This window comes from Plectropomus leopardus, chromosome 1 (assembly GCF_008729295.1).
Source record: "Plectropomus leopardus isolate mb chromosome 1, YSFRI_Pleo_2.0, whole genome shotgun sequence".
Classification (NCBI taxonomy): Eukaryota; Metazoa; Chordata; class Actinopteri; order Perciformes; family Serranidae; genus Plectropomus; species Plectropomus leopardus.
The window spans coordinates 39,166,906-39,183,134 of record NC_056463.1 but is presented as its reverse complement, the minus strand read 5'-3'; the positions used below and the strand labels follow the sequence as shown (position 1 = coordinate 39,183,134).

The following is a 16,229-nucleotide window of genomic DNA, read 5'->3' as shown; positions in this document are numbered from 1 at the left end:
AGAAACATGTTCTAGTTTACCATTCAAATGGAATATGAGATTCAGTTGGCCACCATTGTTTCACACAGACTACTCCACATTACATCAGGCACATTGCATTCTGGTAGTTGTAGGTTTTCTACCTTTTGTGAGAAAGCACCCTTTTTCTCTCTTTTCTCATGTAATGTAGCAGCAGTTTCAAAAGTATCTGTGTCTTTCTACTGCAGAGACGGCCAAGCGCTATTTGCTGAAATACTTCTTTAAGGAACAGTTGGAATTGGTATCAAAGACCAAGATGGCTTGCAAGTCACACCTATTTCATTTTTTGACACTTGGTCAGTGAGTGACATTATTTAGTAAAAACATCAGTGTCAACAAACCAGAACTTGCTAAAAGTGCTTTCATTGTGATTATTGCAAAAGAGGCTTTCATTTTTTATTGTAATAATAATGGCATGGCAAAGCACAGGCGCTGTGAGTAATATTAGCCGGCATGACGTCCCTTTAGTACAGCAATGAGAATGAGGTTTCAGCATATGCTTAATGACCTCCAATATTATTGCCTGAAAGCACACTTTGCTGACTGGATCAGTCTAATTTATCTATAATTAGCCTTCATATAGCTCGAGCACAGAGCAAGTCCTCTGAGCATTAATAGAATATTACGACAAGCTAAAAGCACAAGGTACTGGACATGCAGCTCACAAGTCAAGCTGACACTTGCACTTTCTTACACACACACGCACGCACGCACGCACGCACACACGCACACACACACACACTCATGACACACACATCATACCTATGGACTTTTGCTTTTTCATTGTGCCCTTCTCAGGTATCCCCAGGAAGGCCCCTGGAACAGTGGGTGGCACCACTGCCACTCCCTGGCGGTCATGGTACATGGACTGCAAACCAGAAAGACACACTCTTCATTACCTCTTTGCTCACTGTGAAAAGCAACACTTACAGCATTTAGATTCACTTATTTAACAGTTAAAATAATGAGTAAAAGAAACTGCTATATAACAGATTGAAAATCAAAGGATTGTTTTTCCATTACAGATGTCATTTGTAGAGGTGGTACAGAAAACAGCCAAAAACACACTTATCCAAACACCTGTGAAACACATTAAAAGACTCAAAACCAAAATAACACAACACCTTCAGAATCACAAAGGAAGACCATAATATACAGTATAATCTGTGTAATTCATAATTTAGTTCTGAAAAAAGATCAATTATTTCAGTGATGTCTGCAATGTCCTGTGTTTTTTAATCTTGTGTGTTTTGTCCCTTTTATCGTTCTGTCCTCCTTCTCTAAATTTACACTTTTGTAGGTCCATGAATGCAGCACAGCCAAAACACATAATATGTTATGTGTACCCCCCAGCAGCAGAACATATATAGAAAACATATATACAAACATTTTTGCTTATTTTTGCTTGTATCCAGGATTTGTTGTTATTTTGCATGAATATAATTTAATCAAATTTAGATAAGGTTTCAGAGGAATTTCAGTGCTAAAGAAATACTATTACAGTTGGTCCGTTGATCCAATTACCATAATGTCAGTATCTGTGTGTCCCTCTGCTGACCAGTGCTGGAATGTAACTAAGTACATCTACTAAAGTACAAATCTGTATTTTAATCTCATGCCACTTTCCACTTCTACTCCAATACACTTTCAGAGGAAAACATTGTACTTTTTACTCCACTACTATGATTAGATAACTACATTATAAACAAACCATGAAAGTATGTAAGTGCAGTTAAAACAAGTAGAAAATTGATTAGAAGATGAATCGGTAACTTTCTTTATTATTGTGAAAGTCATTTTTCTGGCTTCTAATATATACTATATGTATGAGGATTTGCTGCTTTTCCTTTTAGTTATCTTAATTATTCAGATATGTGATATATATTTAAACCTTTATGCATGCATAATTTTACTTTTAATACTTCAATACATTTCCCTGAAATCTCATTTACTTTGTTTAAGTTGATTTAACAGTCCCTCAGTTTCACTACTACAGAAGTTTTTCTGCTTATAACCTTTTTAGTGTCATCTCTCCAGTCTTGGCCATGTGCCAGAGTCTTAGCACACAGCACAAAACCTGTCCTTATGTAGTGTTTAGCTGGCGTTACCTGTGCTAACAGGTAATTTATGATCAGTGGGATTCATCATTGAGCACACCTGGTCAGAGCAGATTTTGATGGTTAAGAGCATTTGGTGCCTCTGGAGTTGACTTCTCTTAAATTTTGTCTTACCAGAAAATTAAAGTAAAAAAATGTAAGAGAAACTATTGCTACATGATGCACAATATACACACTAAGATGTTTACATGGCTAATAGAGATGAATATTGCATAGACACTCCTCTTTACATGGATGTTCCCACTAATGTACCCAAACATGGCATTTTTCACATCAAAATCTGGAAAAGTAGAACAGCTGGAGCCTCTTGTCATTCTGTTTCTTTGCTTCAAAATAGGATTTTTCAGTTTCCTAGTGGTGGTGGACTTGTTGGACCATGTGAGCTCAGCCTCCCTCTTTAATTACTTCAACCACCCTTTTGAGAAGGTCACTGCTGCAATATCTGTGAGTATCCAAAAAACCTGTTGATATCCTAGTCCTTCATAACATTTGAAAGAAGCTGTGTTTCTTCTTTTGACCAGAAATGTGGGCAGCCATGCAAACTGTTGGCGAGTTGGTTTGTGTACAAAGTATCCATGACAACGCACAGAGAGAGACAGACGAGAGGCCATGAGTCGCAAACTGCAGTAAAAACCCTGTTGAGACGCATAATCTGAAATGGCTGTTTACATGCCAAAATAATGCATCTAAAACCAGAATAATACAGACATATCCAACATGTCCTAACTGGAAAGGGTTAAATTTGGAAAACGGCCTAATTCGAAATATTTAAATGAAATTTGGTGTTTATATGACTCACATCATCAGAATATTGTGTTTATTTGGAATAATAGGGCAATATTGGAGTGCATGTAACCATAACCATTAATCAGTTGATCTGGTCAGAGCCGATCAGATCAGATCACAGGATGATAGGAGCAGCTGTTGCAGAGTGAGTAAAAGTAAACTTTTAGACCAAAATCTGAATGAGCGGTTAAGTTTTACTTTCACTGCACCTGCTGTTCTGTTGCTCCATCTGTGACAACAGTATGCTCTGCGCCCCACGTGTACGGTGCAATGAATACTGTAACGGTGTAAATATTCCAACAGTGCTCCTAATGATAAATGTGTGGGAAACTCTGTATTTCACAGTTTTTTTATGTATATTCCACACTTGCATGTATTTTTCAATATCAAGAGATTTCGGTCTTGTTCACTTACATTCATATCAGCCGCCGTCACCAAACAGCGGCTGGATGGGCGTGGTTTGATTGTGGCGATCTTCATATCCACAGGTGAGGTCTTCTGAGCGTGTGTCATCTCTTCCACTTTGTCTGAAAGATAAGCGAGCCGTAATTCATTAGCAACAATATCTGACGAGGGCAGGACTGAACTTGCAAAGCCTAAGTTTCTCATGGGCCAAACGCAAGCTAATCATTCACAGTGACCCTTCCCTGTGTTTCCACACTGAGTTGCAGATGAGACTGAAAAAAAATAGAACACTGAAACACATTTTTTGGGAGGGGAGGGGAAGGGTGGACAGGAGGACTTTAATGAAATGTGTCGGGTGTGTCCAGCCTTGCAAGCCTTCCAAGCCGTGCAAGCGCTTTCCAAAAACAGCCGACTCAACAGCATCATCCAACTCTCAGGGTCGTTCCCTCATTAAATGGAAAATGAACAATGATTGTGAGGTCTGTCAAGTTTGCTGTTATCGTTCTTGTTTTTTTTTTAGCCTGCAGTGTGGGAAAGGTGTGAGTGAACAGCAAAATTGGCAGAAGTGAACTTCCCTCTGGTGTGTGATGATGCCATCAGATAGAGTCACCCAAAAGGTTTAAAAGCTACATGCTAGCCCTGACCTAGCCCCGAACTGTATGCCCTCCCTGGCTTGCTCTCTCTCAGATGTGTAAAGCTTCCATGCATTAGGGGGAGTGATTACTTAGAGTGACTTGGAAAACAATCCTCTTCTTCTGCGCATCTACACACAGAGGAGAGGAGTGGGGAGGGGAGAGGTGAGGAAGGGAGGAAAGGGGAGGAAAGGAGTGTCAATGAGCTTAACTACAGTTACAGCTAAAACACAAAAACACACACAGAAGAGGAAAAAAATGCACAATTCCTCGCTCTCCCAATTGGATTGCTGCTACGGCACATGAGACAACATGCAACATGGTTGCCCTGGAAACCTATCTGTGAGTGAAACATTTCCTGGAATAAACCTCCCCCTCCACGCACATATGCACAAACACACACCCACAGACACACGAAAGCCTGCAATGACACAGGAGGGGAAAAAAGAAGGCACAGATGAATAAAAGAAACAAACCTTTACATCAGGTAAAATTAACAACAACAAACAGAAATACAGGGTTTTTTTCACTTGCAAATGCACACACACAAACAACATGTTCTCTTATTCCTCAGTAAGGCTCTGCTGCTGTTTCATTGCATCTCAAATTCTCCCTGAAATGTAATAATGTGGGCTTTCTGCTGTTTAGAAAGCAGTCCGAAGTGAACAGACTTCTTTTTAATCAAAAGTGAATAATGGGACGACTCAACATACGCGCAGTGCGATATCTAAACCGAGTCAAAAAAAAAAAGAAACATCTGTGATTGTGAACAAGGGAAAACAGGAGCTTCCACATCTCTCTATTCAACATCAATACAACATTAAACCATGCACCAATAACATTTAGAACACAATGAAGTTCAGAACAGCTGCAGTCAAATACACACTGTAAATCATGCAAATACACTACAGGTGTAACACCATTTGGTTGGAACGTTAGAAAAATCAAATTCTTATAGAAACATCAAAATAAATAGTCAACAAACAGAACTGGGTTAGTTCATCACAGTGATGTGGGTAAGGAAGGTACGTGACATGAATCAATCATTGGAAATACTGGATCAGACTTAAAAATGCCTACAGTGACTTACCACCTTTCTTTTTCCTTAGAGTAGCTTAGGGGGTGACAGAAAAATATTTCTGAGTCTTTAAATCACAAAAACAGGCTTAATCCCTCTCACAAAATGAAAAAAGTATTCATATTTTAGCTTTGTTTAAAAGGGACAGTTCACCTCAAAATCAAACTAGAAATACTGACACATGGTTGTTTGCCTCCACGCACCAGTCAAGTTACGCTCACAGTTTACATCCATGTCTGTGCAAACATGGATGCTTCACACGTATCTTCTCTTGCCAGCAAAGATTACAGATTAGTGTCACCAATTCAGTGTCTGATCAAATGTCTGCCCTTGAAAATGTCTGTTCCTGAGAAATGAAGCACATTATGATGTCACAGTTGACCTTTGACCTCCTGCTTATAAAATGTCACAACTTCATCATTATAGTCTATGAGACGTTTGTGTAAAATTTGCGAATATTAATTTTTGAGTAATGGCCAAAAACATCTTTTCTGAAGTCACTGTCACCTTGATCTTGATTCTCAACCACCAGATTCGAATCAGTTCAGTCTTGGGTCAAAGTGAACGTTTGTAACAAATTTGAGGAAATTGCCTTCAGGCCATCTTCAGATGTTGCATTCACAACAATGACACTATGCAAGGTCACACTGACCTTGACACCAAATACTAATCAGCTCATCGTTGAGTCTAAGTGAATGCTTGTGTCAAATTTGAAGAAATTCCTTTGAAGAAATTCGCTCAAGGTGTTTTTAAAAGACGGATTCAAAGTCGTCCTTAAAATATTGTATTCCCAAGAATATGCAGACAGACGTACGTATGAAATCATAATGCCTCCAACCTCAGCTATTGCTGGTGCAGAGGCATAAAAAACATATTTTTCCTCTTACCTGTAGTGCTATTTATCAATCTAGACAGTTTTGGTGTGACTTGCAGAGTGTCAGAGATATCTCCAACATAATAGAACTAGAGGGCACTTGGTTTGAGGTGCTCAAAGCACCAAAAAATACAATTGTAAAACTCAACAGCAATGTCTCCAACCAGAAAACATGATCTGGTTACTTAAAGTAATCCACAGACCTTGTTATGCGCAGTTACATGTTGGAAATATTTTCCTTCTACCAAACTATACCCGCTAACCCTATCGCTGCGCAGAAGGAAGCATACATCCACTGCTAGCTCAGCTAGCACGACTAAGCTAGCTAACGTTACAGCTCAGCAGTGGAGAACACTATTACTAAATCTCACACAGTATCAAGCACGAGCCTCTCGTCCATGAGCACATGTATACTTCTTTCTGTGATATGGTTGGCAGGTGCAGTTTGATAGAAAACACAGGTAAAAGAAAAAATATGAATTTTGATGCTGAGGATCAGCACACCCAGGGCCCTGCCCCTGCCTGCCACCCAACACACAACACACTTGACCACGATCCCTTTCCCTGCAGGTGGTGGACCCACAGGGAGACGGCTTCATGTATTCTTTTCGGGCTGAGCCCGACCGACGGTTTGGTGCGGCGTCTGCAGTGATGTGGGAGTTGCATTGGACTGTTGTGGTAAAGGGGGAGCTGAGCTAGAAGGCAAAGCTCTCGATTTACCGGTTCATCTACGCCCCAACCCCACCTATGGGCAAAAAAAGCCGGAGCCGCTGAGAGCTGCTGCTCCTTCACGTCGAAAGGGGCCAGTTTGTTGGCATCTGATCAGGATGCCTCCTGGGCACCTCTTGTTGGAGGTGTTCTGGGCACATACTACTGGTAGGAGGCCATTCTGGGCAGACCCAGAATGCATTGGAGGGATTACGTATCTCGTCTGGTCTTGGAATGCCTTGGCGTCCCCCAGGATGAGCTGGAAAGCGTTGCTGGGGAGAGGGATATTCTGCTTCGCCTGTTGCCCCCGCGAACCGGCCTCAGATAAGCGGACGACAATGGATGGATGAATTTTTGATTTGGGGGTGACCTGTATAATGTTCATCTACCTTTCTCTGAATTCATCCTACTGCAGCAGATGCACATGCTGAACATGACCCAACTAGTGCACGTTAGACTTAACAATGCTATAGAGCAGAACTGTTCCTACTATAAATGTGTAATGTAAAAACATATTTTTCTGTCAGCAATTTTCCTCTCATGTCATTTATTTATTCATTCACCTCTCCGCTCTTTTTGCAAACCTCTAAAACAATGCTGAAATGACTTATCTTTCAGTGTGTACACTGAATCACAAGCTGCTATACAAAACAATGCACTGATGTAACTGCAAAGTACGTCTTCATGATTGATTCATTCATTCAGTTCTTTTCATTATTTGATTAATCTTTCTATATATACATAAAGGAAAACTATAGGAAGAAAATGTCCAATATATTCCTAAAGCTCAAGGTGACATTTTTAAATGGCTTTTTGTCTAAAAGAAAATCCAGAACTCAAATGCATATAAATAACAATGAAACAAACCAAAACTGGCAACAAAGCAAATCCTCACATTTGCCTGAACAAGTCATTTTGTGCTTAATAAAGGCTTCATCTCGTTTCAAAGTTGCTGCCATGTTTTTGTGAATTGACAAATCATTGTATCTTCTCAGTTTCAGCACAGAACATCCACAAAGAATGGACTGTGGCCGCTAATTGTACCATGAATTGTGCAACATTTGCAAATGCATCCCTAAAGTTTTGCAGCTGAATGCAATTTGTCCTTTTTTATCTGATTGCAAAAATCCATGTATAAACGTTGCCTTTGTGCCACAAACACATTTGGCAGAACAATGAGAAAGAGGAAAGCAAAATTTTCCGATGAAGAGCTACAGCTGCCGAGGGACGAGGTGCATTTCTCCAAACTTCAGGCAGGCTGGAAAGACTTAGTGTGACACCGCTTACAAATGTGCTCTGTTTCAGCCAGCTCTCTGAAGACACTGATAATTTCACTGTAACTGTATGCAGATGTTAGTGCTGATCTTTATGAATTTGACTGTTTTTGCGTTGAGGATCATGTGTATTAAAAAAAAGAAGTGGCCATTTTTAACCAAGTTTATGTATATCACCTAATTTATATACGTTCAAACAGAAAAGAAGCACAGAGATGCTATTTTCTTGGCAGCACAGTTTGAGGTGCAGTTCATCCTTTACAGGTGCTTTGAGAAGTTTTAAAGTTGCAAAAGCTGTGCAATCCTTCTGTGAATTTGCCTGAGATTTCTGGCAGTGTTTTATGAAAGATTATGATTCATAATCTGTCACATTTCCCTGAAATTAAACCCCATTTTGAATCCTTTTATGGTCGCCATTTTTTCTGAAAATGCCATTTATTATACTCTTCAAATTTAGTTATTATCCCAGTAGTTCACTATATCTCTATGTCAGATTGTTTACCTTCTGCGAGCATGGGGAAGAAAAGAAGTGATCCATGCATATAATCCAGTGCAATTTGATCTCTCTAGGCAGGTTTCCATTAACCCTTGAATTGCGCAAACTGAAATTATGAACATAAAATACTTCTAACAGAAACAGGTCAATTAAAAAAAAAAAACTCCCATTTGTAGTAAAAAAGTTTTTTCGGATTGCATGAGGTGACATTTCAAGTGATTCGAAAAAAAAAAAGATTTTGCAAAAATGCTATGGAAACACTTTATTGGCTTTTCTAGGTCACATGGTGCTCTGGCTGTGTGCTTGTCAGTAGGAACTGGCTCCCTCATGATGCAGCAGGAGATACAAGAGCTGTTTTTGCATCACATAACTCTTCAGAAGTTTAGCAGATCATCCGGACGTTTTGAATCCAGAATTCTGCTGTGAAATCTGTCACCTCCTCGAAATTCCTCATATGTGGCCGCTCCCATGTATAAGGGGCTCGCCTTTCCATTATGGCTCCATAACACGCATACATGTTCTGGATTGGAAATAATGACGGCTAGTGCGGTGGCTGCAATAGAAATAAAGCTGCTGATGTTTTGAACATCCAACACCATGCTTCCTGGAATGTGGAACAGCCCACTGAGCTTCACATTGAAAACGCTCAACTGTTAAAATGTGATGGCTTTTATAAAAGAGACTTTAGGCTGTGGTCTACTTACTACATCGATCACAACATGGGTGGATTGTTACCCCCTGTGCTTTATAATATTCTGGAAGAAAACTTGCCACACTATTTCTTCCTTTCTATCCCACAGACTTCCTCCCTCCCATGCTGCCTTCATACCTCCTGATAGGGGCTGGTGATATATTGAATATATTTGAGGTATCACTGCTCATTCCACATGTGATCTATGAAATGACTATATCGTGAAGTATAAATTGTCATGTCGTTTTCATAAGCCACCTCTCTCTCTCTCTCTCTCTCTCTCTCTCTCTCTCTCACACACACACACACACACACACACAGAGCAGAGCTTTTGCAGAGCTCCAGACTGTGACTATTTGACTACTACTACTACCACTACTGCGATTTGTAAATACTCTGAATATCTGAAGTGGAGCGCTGCTAGTTAGTTTCCAGCTGACAGAGAATAAATCATCAGGTTTAATGGCGCTGCAGTAACAGTCTAAGTTAATGACTGGTAGTAGTGGTAGTGTGAGCAGGTGAGGCTTGTGTGTTTTTCTCTCTGCAGAGCTACGATCATGACTATTCAGTCATATTTTGAGACCACAGAGCACCAGTGAGAGACTTGGAAATCTTTGCAATCTATGAGAGCTGTTAGATTGTTTCCAGTTGGCAGTGGATGAACCTTCATACCGCCATTACAGTTTAGGTGTCTGCTAGCCTTCAACTGTTGACCGGAAGCTTCAAGTCCTCAACAAAAAAATTGACACTTCCATCCTGAGACGAGCCAGGTCCTCCAAAATAAAAGCACCGTGGTTCCTACTTTGATTTATTTCATTAGAGCAATATTTTAAAAAATGTCAATATAAAAGTACTCTATTTTACTTCCTTACATATTTTATTCAATTATAACAGCAGTGAATTCAACTTTATCTTATGACTAGCTTTTTTTATTTAACTGTATTGTAACTACAGTTTATTCTATATATTTTCTAGTGTCAATATATATTCTAGTAGTTACCATTAGTTTAAAGGACATTTAAATATATCAAGATATCTATCGTGTATCGCGATATAGCCTTAAGATATTGCCATATTATTTTAAAGCCAGAACGCCCAGCCCTACCTCCTGTCCTTCCTCCCTTCCCCTTCTCTTTTCCTCCTCTCTCAGGCCTGTTCAGCACTGATGTGTCCTCCTGTGTGTCTTTCTGCTGATGTGTCACAGAAACGCTGACTGCCCTGTCTGTCAGAAGATATTACATAGCACACAAAGGACCCTATGGAGTGGTACTCTCCACACACACACATATAAAAACATAAATAACAATAGAGATGATACTATCATATAAATGTCCTATTTTTTGACTTATTAGCTCCTTAAAGCCACAGCAGCAGCTCAGGGGTGCGAGGAGGGGTCTTTAGAAGCAACAGTCCATGCATGATGGCAGAGGAGGGTGGGAGGTGAGCAGGGAAGAAAAGCAGTTTTCTTCTGTTTTTAAGAGGCAAACCAAAGCAAGATGATCAAATGATGGCATTAAATAGCATTAGCTGGAACAAACACTTCAGCAGATGGATGTTGCAGTTAAGCAAAATGGATGGCAAAAGGTTATGCAGCTTTAACTGCTTACCTTTATCCACTATTGAGAGATTAACCAATCAATGAGAATAAGAGGCACAAAAAGAAGAAAGAGGTGCTGTTAGACACACACACTTCCTGATGACATCATGAGTACAAACCACAGCAGGATGTTCTTACCAAGTTCCTCCAGTTCAGAGGTCATGGACTTGGAGCGCATAGAAAGGGCTGTGGTGGGGGCTCTCTTTGGAGGTGGAGGAGCTGAGGCACACAAAGGGACACAGTAATGGCATCAAAATATGTAATTTTGTTTAATTCAGACAGAATTGGCATTACATCTTTTCATGGATTGTGTTTGTGAATTGGAATTATTAACCCTTAGGGACACATTTCACTTTTCAGTCTTCATCTTTTGATAATTTTGGCTGTGTTCATGGAAATGGCATACATTTTGGCAAGATTGTGTATTGTTGTTTATTTTGTGAATTTCCAGCTCAGCTCCTATAATAAGTCTAAAATACACAGTGGAAACCAAATTGTTACATTCAGACTGTTGAGTGCAAAAAATGCTCCATTAAAACTGCAATTTTTGATCCCACAGCCATCAAAGCATAAAAACATGCATTGTATTTTTACCATATTTGGCATATGTACAAAATACATGCTATTTTTTTCATTTTGAACTTGGACTAATGGACTGATGTTGGTTAAAAAAACAAAAACAAAAAAAAACCCTTGATGAAAGTAAATTATATTCATCATATCGATCATATTATTTTTTAATAGCCTGGTTTTAAAGAGTTCATTTTGTGTGCAGAGTGGTATGAGTGAGTATTTGACACTACACAAAAAATACTTATGTATAAAAATTAATGTTGCAATCAGTGCTGCAAATCATTGACATATATGCCAGGCTGTGATAATAAAAAAAATCTACTTTTTTTTTTAAAATCTAAAAACAAAGTGGCATCATGACAAAAACCTAGCATTAAGAGGGTTAAATTTTTAAAAATAAATGAACATTTGATATTAATGATTAGGACTGATGTTGGTTAAAAAATCAGCTCAATGAAAGTAGAAAAAAAGTATAATATTTTTTAAAGCTCGATTTTGATACGAGTGTGTGTAATATTAAAGTGGGTCCTAATTATAATCTTGTCTGCTTTAAAGGTGCAGTGTGAAGGATTCAGTAGCATCTAGTATTGTGCTTGCAGACTGCAACCAACTGAAACGCCTTCTTTGTGGAAAATGTGTCTAGAAAAGCTATGGTGGCTGACACTAAAAAACAAGAAAATATGAATGGTCCTGTCTAGAACCAGTGTCTTGTTTGTCCTCTCTGGGCTACTGTAGAAGAGTGGACTCTGCAGGAGAAGACCCTCTCTGTATGTAGATATAAATGGCTCATTCTAAGGTAACAAAAACACAACAAATTTTAGTTTCAGGTGATTATTCTGTAATAGAAACAAAGTTATAAATATTATATTCAATTTCTACCAGTTCCTTTTTCCCTAAATCTTACAACCTGAACATTTAAAGACCCCTTCCAGTGAAAATCTAATATTTAACCTTCACATATTCATTAGGGTTTTTTTTTATATGCTGCAAGACATATTGGGCAAAATAAGCAGTCAATGACAGGGCAGAGAATTGTAGCCTTAGAACTGCAGTCTACAAGTAACAGACTCAAAAACACAGAGTCTGATGTCTAGTGTTTGTTACTTCAAAAACCAAAAGACCCAATCCTGCCGAATTGCAAAATGAGTTGTATCAGAGAAGAAGCAAAGTTTAGCTACAACCTTACAGCTCAGACAAAATGGAGCTGTACCATCAGAGATTGTGGAGGCAGTGTAGTGTAGTTACGACTGTAGAGAAGAAATTTTCATAATGGCAGAACAGAACAAATTGTTAATATATAATAATATATGGAGAAATTAGTAGAAAGAATCCTCTGTCCACATGTTGGGATGTACACAATGATCTTTACCGTCGTCAACACTGCCTCCTATTACAATATTAGGACCTCCTTCACCAGCGCCATAATAGCTGTTGTTGGTAACTTTTGACTCTGCTCTCCTGTGTCATCTTTTGGCTGTATTTATGTTGACAAAGAATACACATGGAATATTAGGACAGTGATGTTTGCAACGTTTGAAACAGATGTATCTATTTTCATACGTAAAGGGAGTAGTCTTTTTATGCCTTTAATGTATAGGAAAGACTTAGCGCCTGCACTAGCCACTGAGCCATCGGACACTCAGGTATAGTGTTACATCTAAGCCATTTTAGGACATGAAAAGATTTTTTAATGGAAAAAAAAGTCTAAATATGTCAATTGTTTAACAGAGATGAATTTTTAGGGGTTTAATGGTGTCAAGGTAGAAACTTTAATTTTTTGGATATTCATAGCTAAAACCTGGAAACCTGAGCCTTAATTGTCTTCAAAAACATGGGAGGAGGCAATGAGCAAATTCCAACAAATTGGTAAAAGGTGACAAGAAAATAAACTGAAAATTAATGTTAAAAAAGAGGAGAGAGAGAGTTATTTGAAAATGTTTTTTTTGTTTTGTGTTTTTACTTTACTTTTTTTTCTAAATTTCTGGTAATTTTCCTGTAACTTTTTTTACTAATTTGCTGCAAATTATGGGCCCATTTCTTGTTAAGCTGCCCCATTGCCAAGCTGATGTGCTCAGGTTTTAAGGGGTTAACTAACAGTAAATGAGAGTTTGGTATTTACAGGTCAGTAATCCGTAATGCAGAAAAACGAGGCTTCTAAAAGAAGAAATAAAGGCCATCTGCTTTTAACAAATGAAAAGATGACGCTTACGGCCACTGCTCAGCAAAGTTACATAGGTTCCCTCTAATTGTTAGTAAGAATGGGCAGAGACATGAAAGTATGTCGTTTTGAATTGTTAAATGGTTTAGCTCTGACAATCTAATGCTGCCTTCATCAGCCAAACACGAGACAGACACAGCTGACTGTAGACAGCCTGCAGCTTTATAGGAAATGATATGAACTTCTGGTTCGAGTTATTTTTGTTGTTTGCATTGTGAACATAGAGTAAGTCAGATTTCTTTCTGCCTCTGAGGAATATTATTACATAACACATCATTAGTCAGCACGCTGCTCTGCTGCAGTCTTTGGTATTTTAATACGGTAGATAAAGCTGTTAGCAGATCCATACAACAAAAGCTTTTTCACACCTTTTTACTACATGCAAGGCGTACAGCCCTGTCCTGTGGCTCCACACCTCAACATCTGCAGCATCATTGTGTCTTTTTGTAATGTCTAGGAAATTATGTTGATTTGCTTTTTGTCTTGTGTTTTTGTTGTCTTGTGATTTCCTGTTTTATTTTGAAATTCCAACTCTGTCGTTTCAGGTGACTTACTTCCTCCCTGTGTGTGGTTTCCCACCAGTGTGACTGTCAGCCCCGCCCCTGATTGTCTCCACCTGTTCCCCCTTACCTTATGTATATATAGTCAGCGTCTCCCTTTGTCCTGTGCCAGTTTGTCATGTCCTTTGAGTCAGAGAACCAGCGCCATTACTATGCTCTAAAAATTTTGTCACGTTTCATTTACTGCACACTCCTCCTTCATAGTCAGGTCAAGCATCTTGTTTAATTTTTCCTTGTTCGAGAGATTTTTGTTTTGTCAGTTTTTACTGCCTTGTTTGAGTGATTTTTAGTTTTTGCCTTCCCTCTGCAAGAGTCTGTTTTTGTTGCCTTTTTCTTAGTAAATCTTTTGTTTGTTACTTTGGTCTCTTGTGTCGTGCATTTGGGTTCATCTCTAAGTTCAGTTTTTGCCACTTTTCTAATGTGTGTATGATTTGAATAGTCATTCATCAGTCATTTTTCTAGAGTTTTTAACAGGGTATCTATGTATTTTCCTTAGTGTAAAATAGAATACACAAGTTGTACCTTTTTTGCGTGCTGTATCATCAGGATCCAAATTCCGGCTCACTGTCACCACTTTGATTAGGAGTCGGTTGCCACCCTGGCGGATCATGTTGACCACCTGTCTGTGGCCCACCTTCACCACGTTCTCCTGGTTTACCTGACACAGAAACACAAAAGTGAATTCATTTTTGAATGGCAAAACTTTAAGGAAGTCCAGAGATCCTCACATTTGTACAAGGTTGGTAGAAAAGTTAAAGGCTGCAATATAAGTTGACATGTGTGATAGGCTTGGGCTATATCATGGTATTCAGGTATACCAGGGTATTTAAAGTTTTTTTCAATATCGTCATGAATATAGGCACTCCTCTTTTTTATTAAACTCATTGTATGTAGTGCACAGCATGCGCCACCAGTCTCCAGTCTCTCCTGGTGGAACAGGCAGTTGAGCTGAAAGTGGACTTACTATTCAGATTACTAGCAAAAGTAACCAAGACGGTTTGGTTGACTTTTATTTTGTTTGTGTAGAGTTTAGCACCGCACACTTATACACTCATATACCATATACTGTGTTGAAATTTCAGGATGGTATTAAATATAACACACTGCCCAAGCCTAATGTGTACCTGGCGTCAGAGAGGCAAACATTGTTTGATCCTTTCAGTTTGTGTATTTGAGCACTTTCTTTAGCCCAGACTCAAAGGCTGACTGCCCATCTTGTCCACTAACTTGATTTGCCAGGAAACACTGCAGGTGACCATGAAACCTCTAACTCTGAGGCTGGAACTCTGAGTTTATCAAGACAGAATGTGAGATATCATAAAAGTTTTTCAAGGCTTGTTGAAATACTCAGTTCTGTGTTGAAAGTGTTTTTTATTAGAATGGCTGCAGTCCTATCAATGTTTACATGAGACAGTGGCAACAAAACCATCTCTGAGAAACAAATGTAACGCAACAATCCTTAGCTTTTATATTATGTTATAAAAACAACAGTGGTGAAAAGCAGCAAGGAACAAAACAACAGCAGACAAGACACTCAGCAGTTACTTTAAGCCTGCGGTGGCCTCACGCTGGGACGGATGCTATTTCCAGGTACATAGCTCATCAAAGTGACAAATGATGTGGCAAGAACTACAGGGAGGATGGATGGACTACCATTATACTACAGTATGAAAAAGTGCCCGAATCACACACAAATCTTTTTAGCATGTGTACAAATGCACATCTCTGGTCCACCCACATAGCTCACTTGGCTGATTAGACCTTTCCTCAGGTCTGTGTGGGTGTTTATAGACTGCCTGACTGAGCTCTCTCACTCTCCAATCAGCTTTGTTACACCTGTCGGATGGGACAAATTTAACCCTCATCATCATGATCATCATGATCATCATCATGATCATGATCATCACCATCATCATCACCATCACCATCATTCAGATGGTGTGATCTAATCAGCTGAAATAAGTAAAAACTGGATGTGCAGGGCATTTAAAATGGGTTTGAACTTCTTTTTTCTTTTTATCTCAGTTTTATTTGAAACTATTTTTAACAAAATTGCAGTTTGACTGACTAACGTCCAAAAGTGCATGTTTTACTATATTTGCTATTATATACTAATAGCCAAAATAGAACACTGTCAACATTTTAATACTAATAATAATGAAAGTATTGAGATGAACAGAGATAATCAACAGGCAACAATTT

At 38.9% G+C, this 16,229-nt stretch overlaps 1 protein-coding gene across 1 annotated transcript in view; it reads right to left on the bottom strand.

Moving 5' to 3' along the window:
* LOC121942226 (SH3 and multiple ankyrin repeat domains protein 2-like) overlaps positions 1–15,916 on the bottom strand; it is a 37,374-nt gene extending 21,458 nt beyond the window's left edge. Inside the window, exons 1-8 of the mRNA XM_042485372.1 lie at positions 15,842–15,916; positions 14,550–14,685; positions 10,815–10,895; positions 10,687–10,695; positions 5,049–5,072; positions 4,051–4,089; positions 3,336–3,448; positions 781–886 (exon numbers count right to left, since the gene is read on the bottom strand). Coding sequence (XP_042341306.1) covers positions 781–886; positions 3,336–3,448; positions 4,051–4,089; positions 5,049–5,072; positions 10,687–10,695; positions 10,815–10,895; positions 14,550–14,685; positions 15,842–15,916 — 583 coding nt within the window. The remainder of the gene's footprint in view (positions 1–780; positions 887–3,335; positions 3,449–4,050; positions 4,090–5,048; positions 5,073–10,686; positions 10,696–10,814; positions 10,896–14,549; positions 14,686–15,841) is intronic.
* Positions 15,917–16,229: the final 313 nt, after the last annotated feature.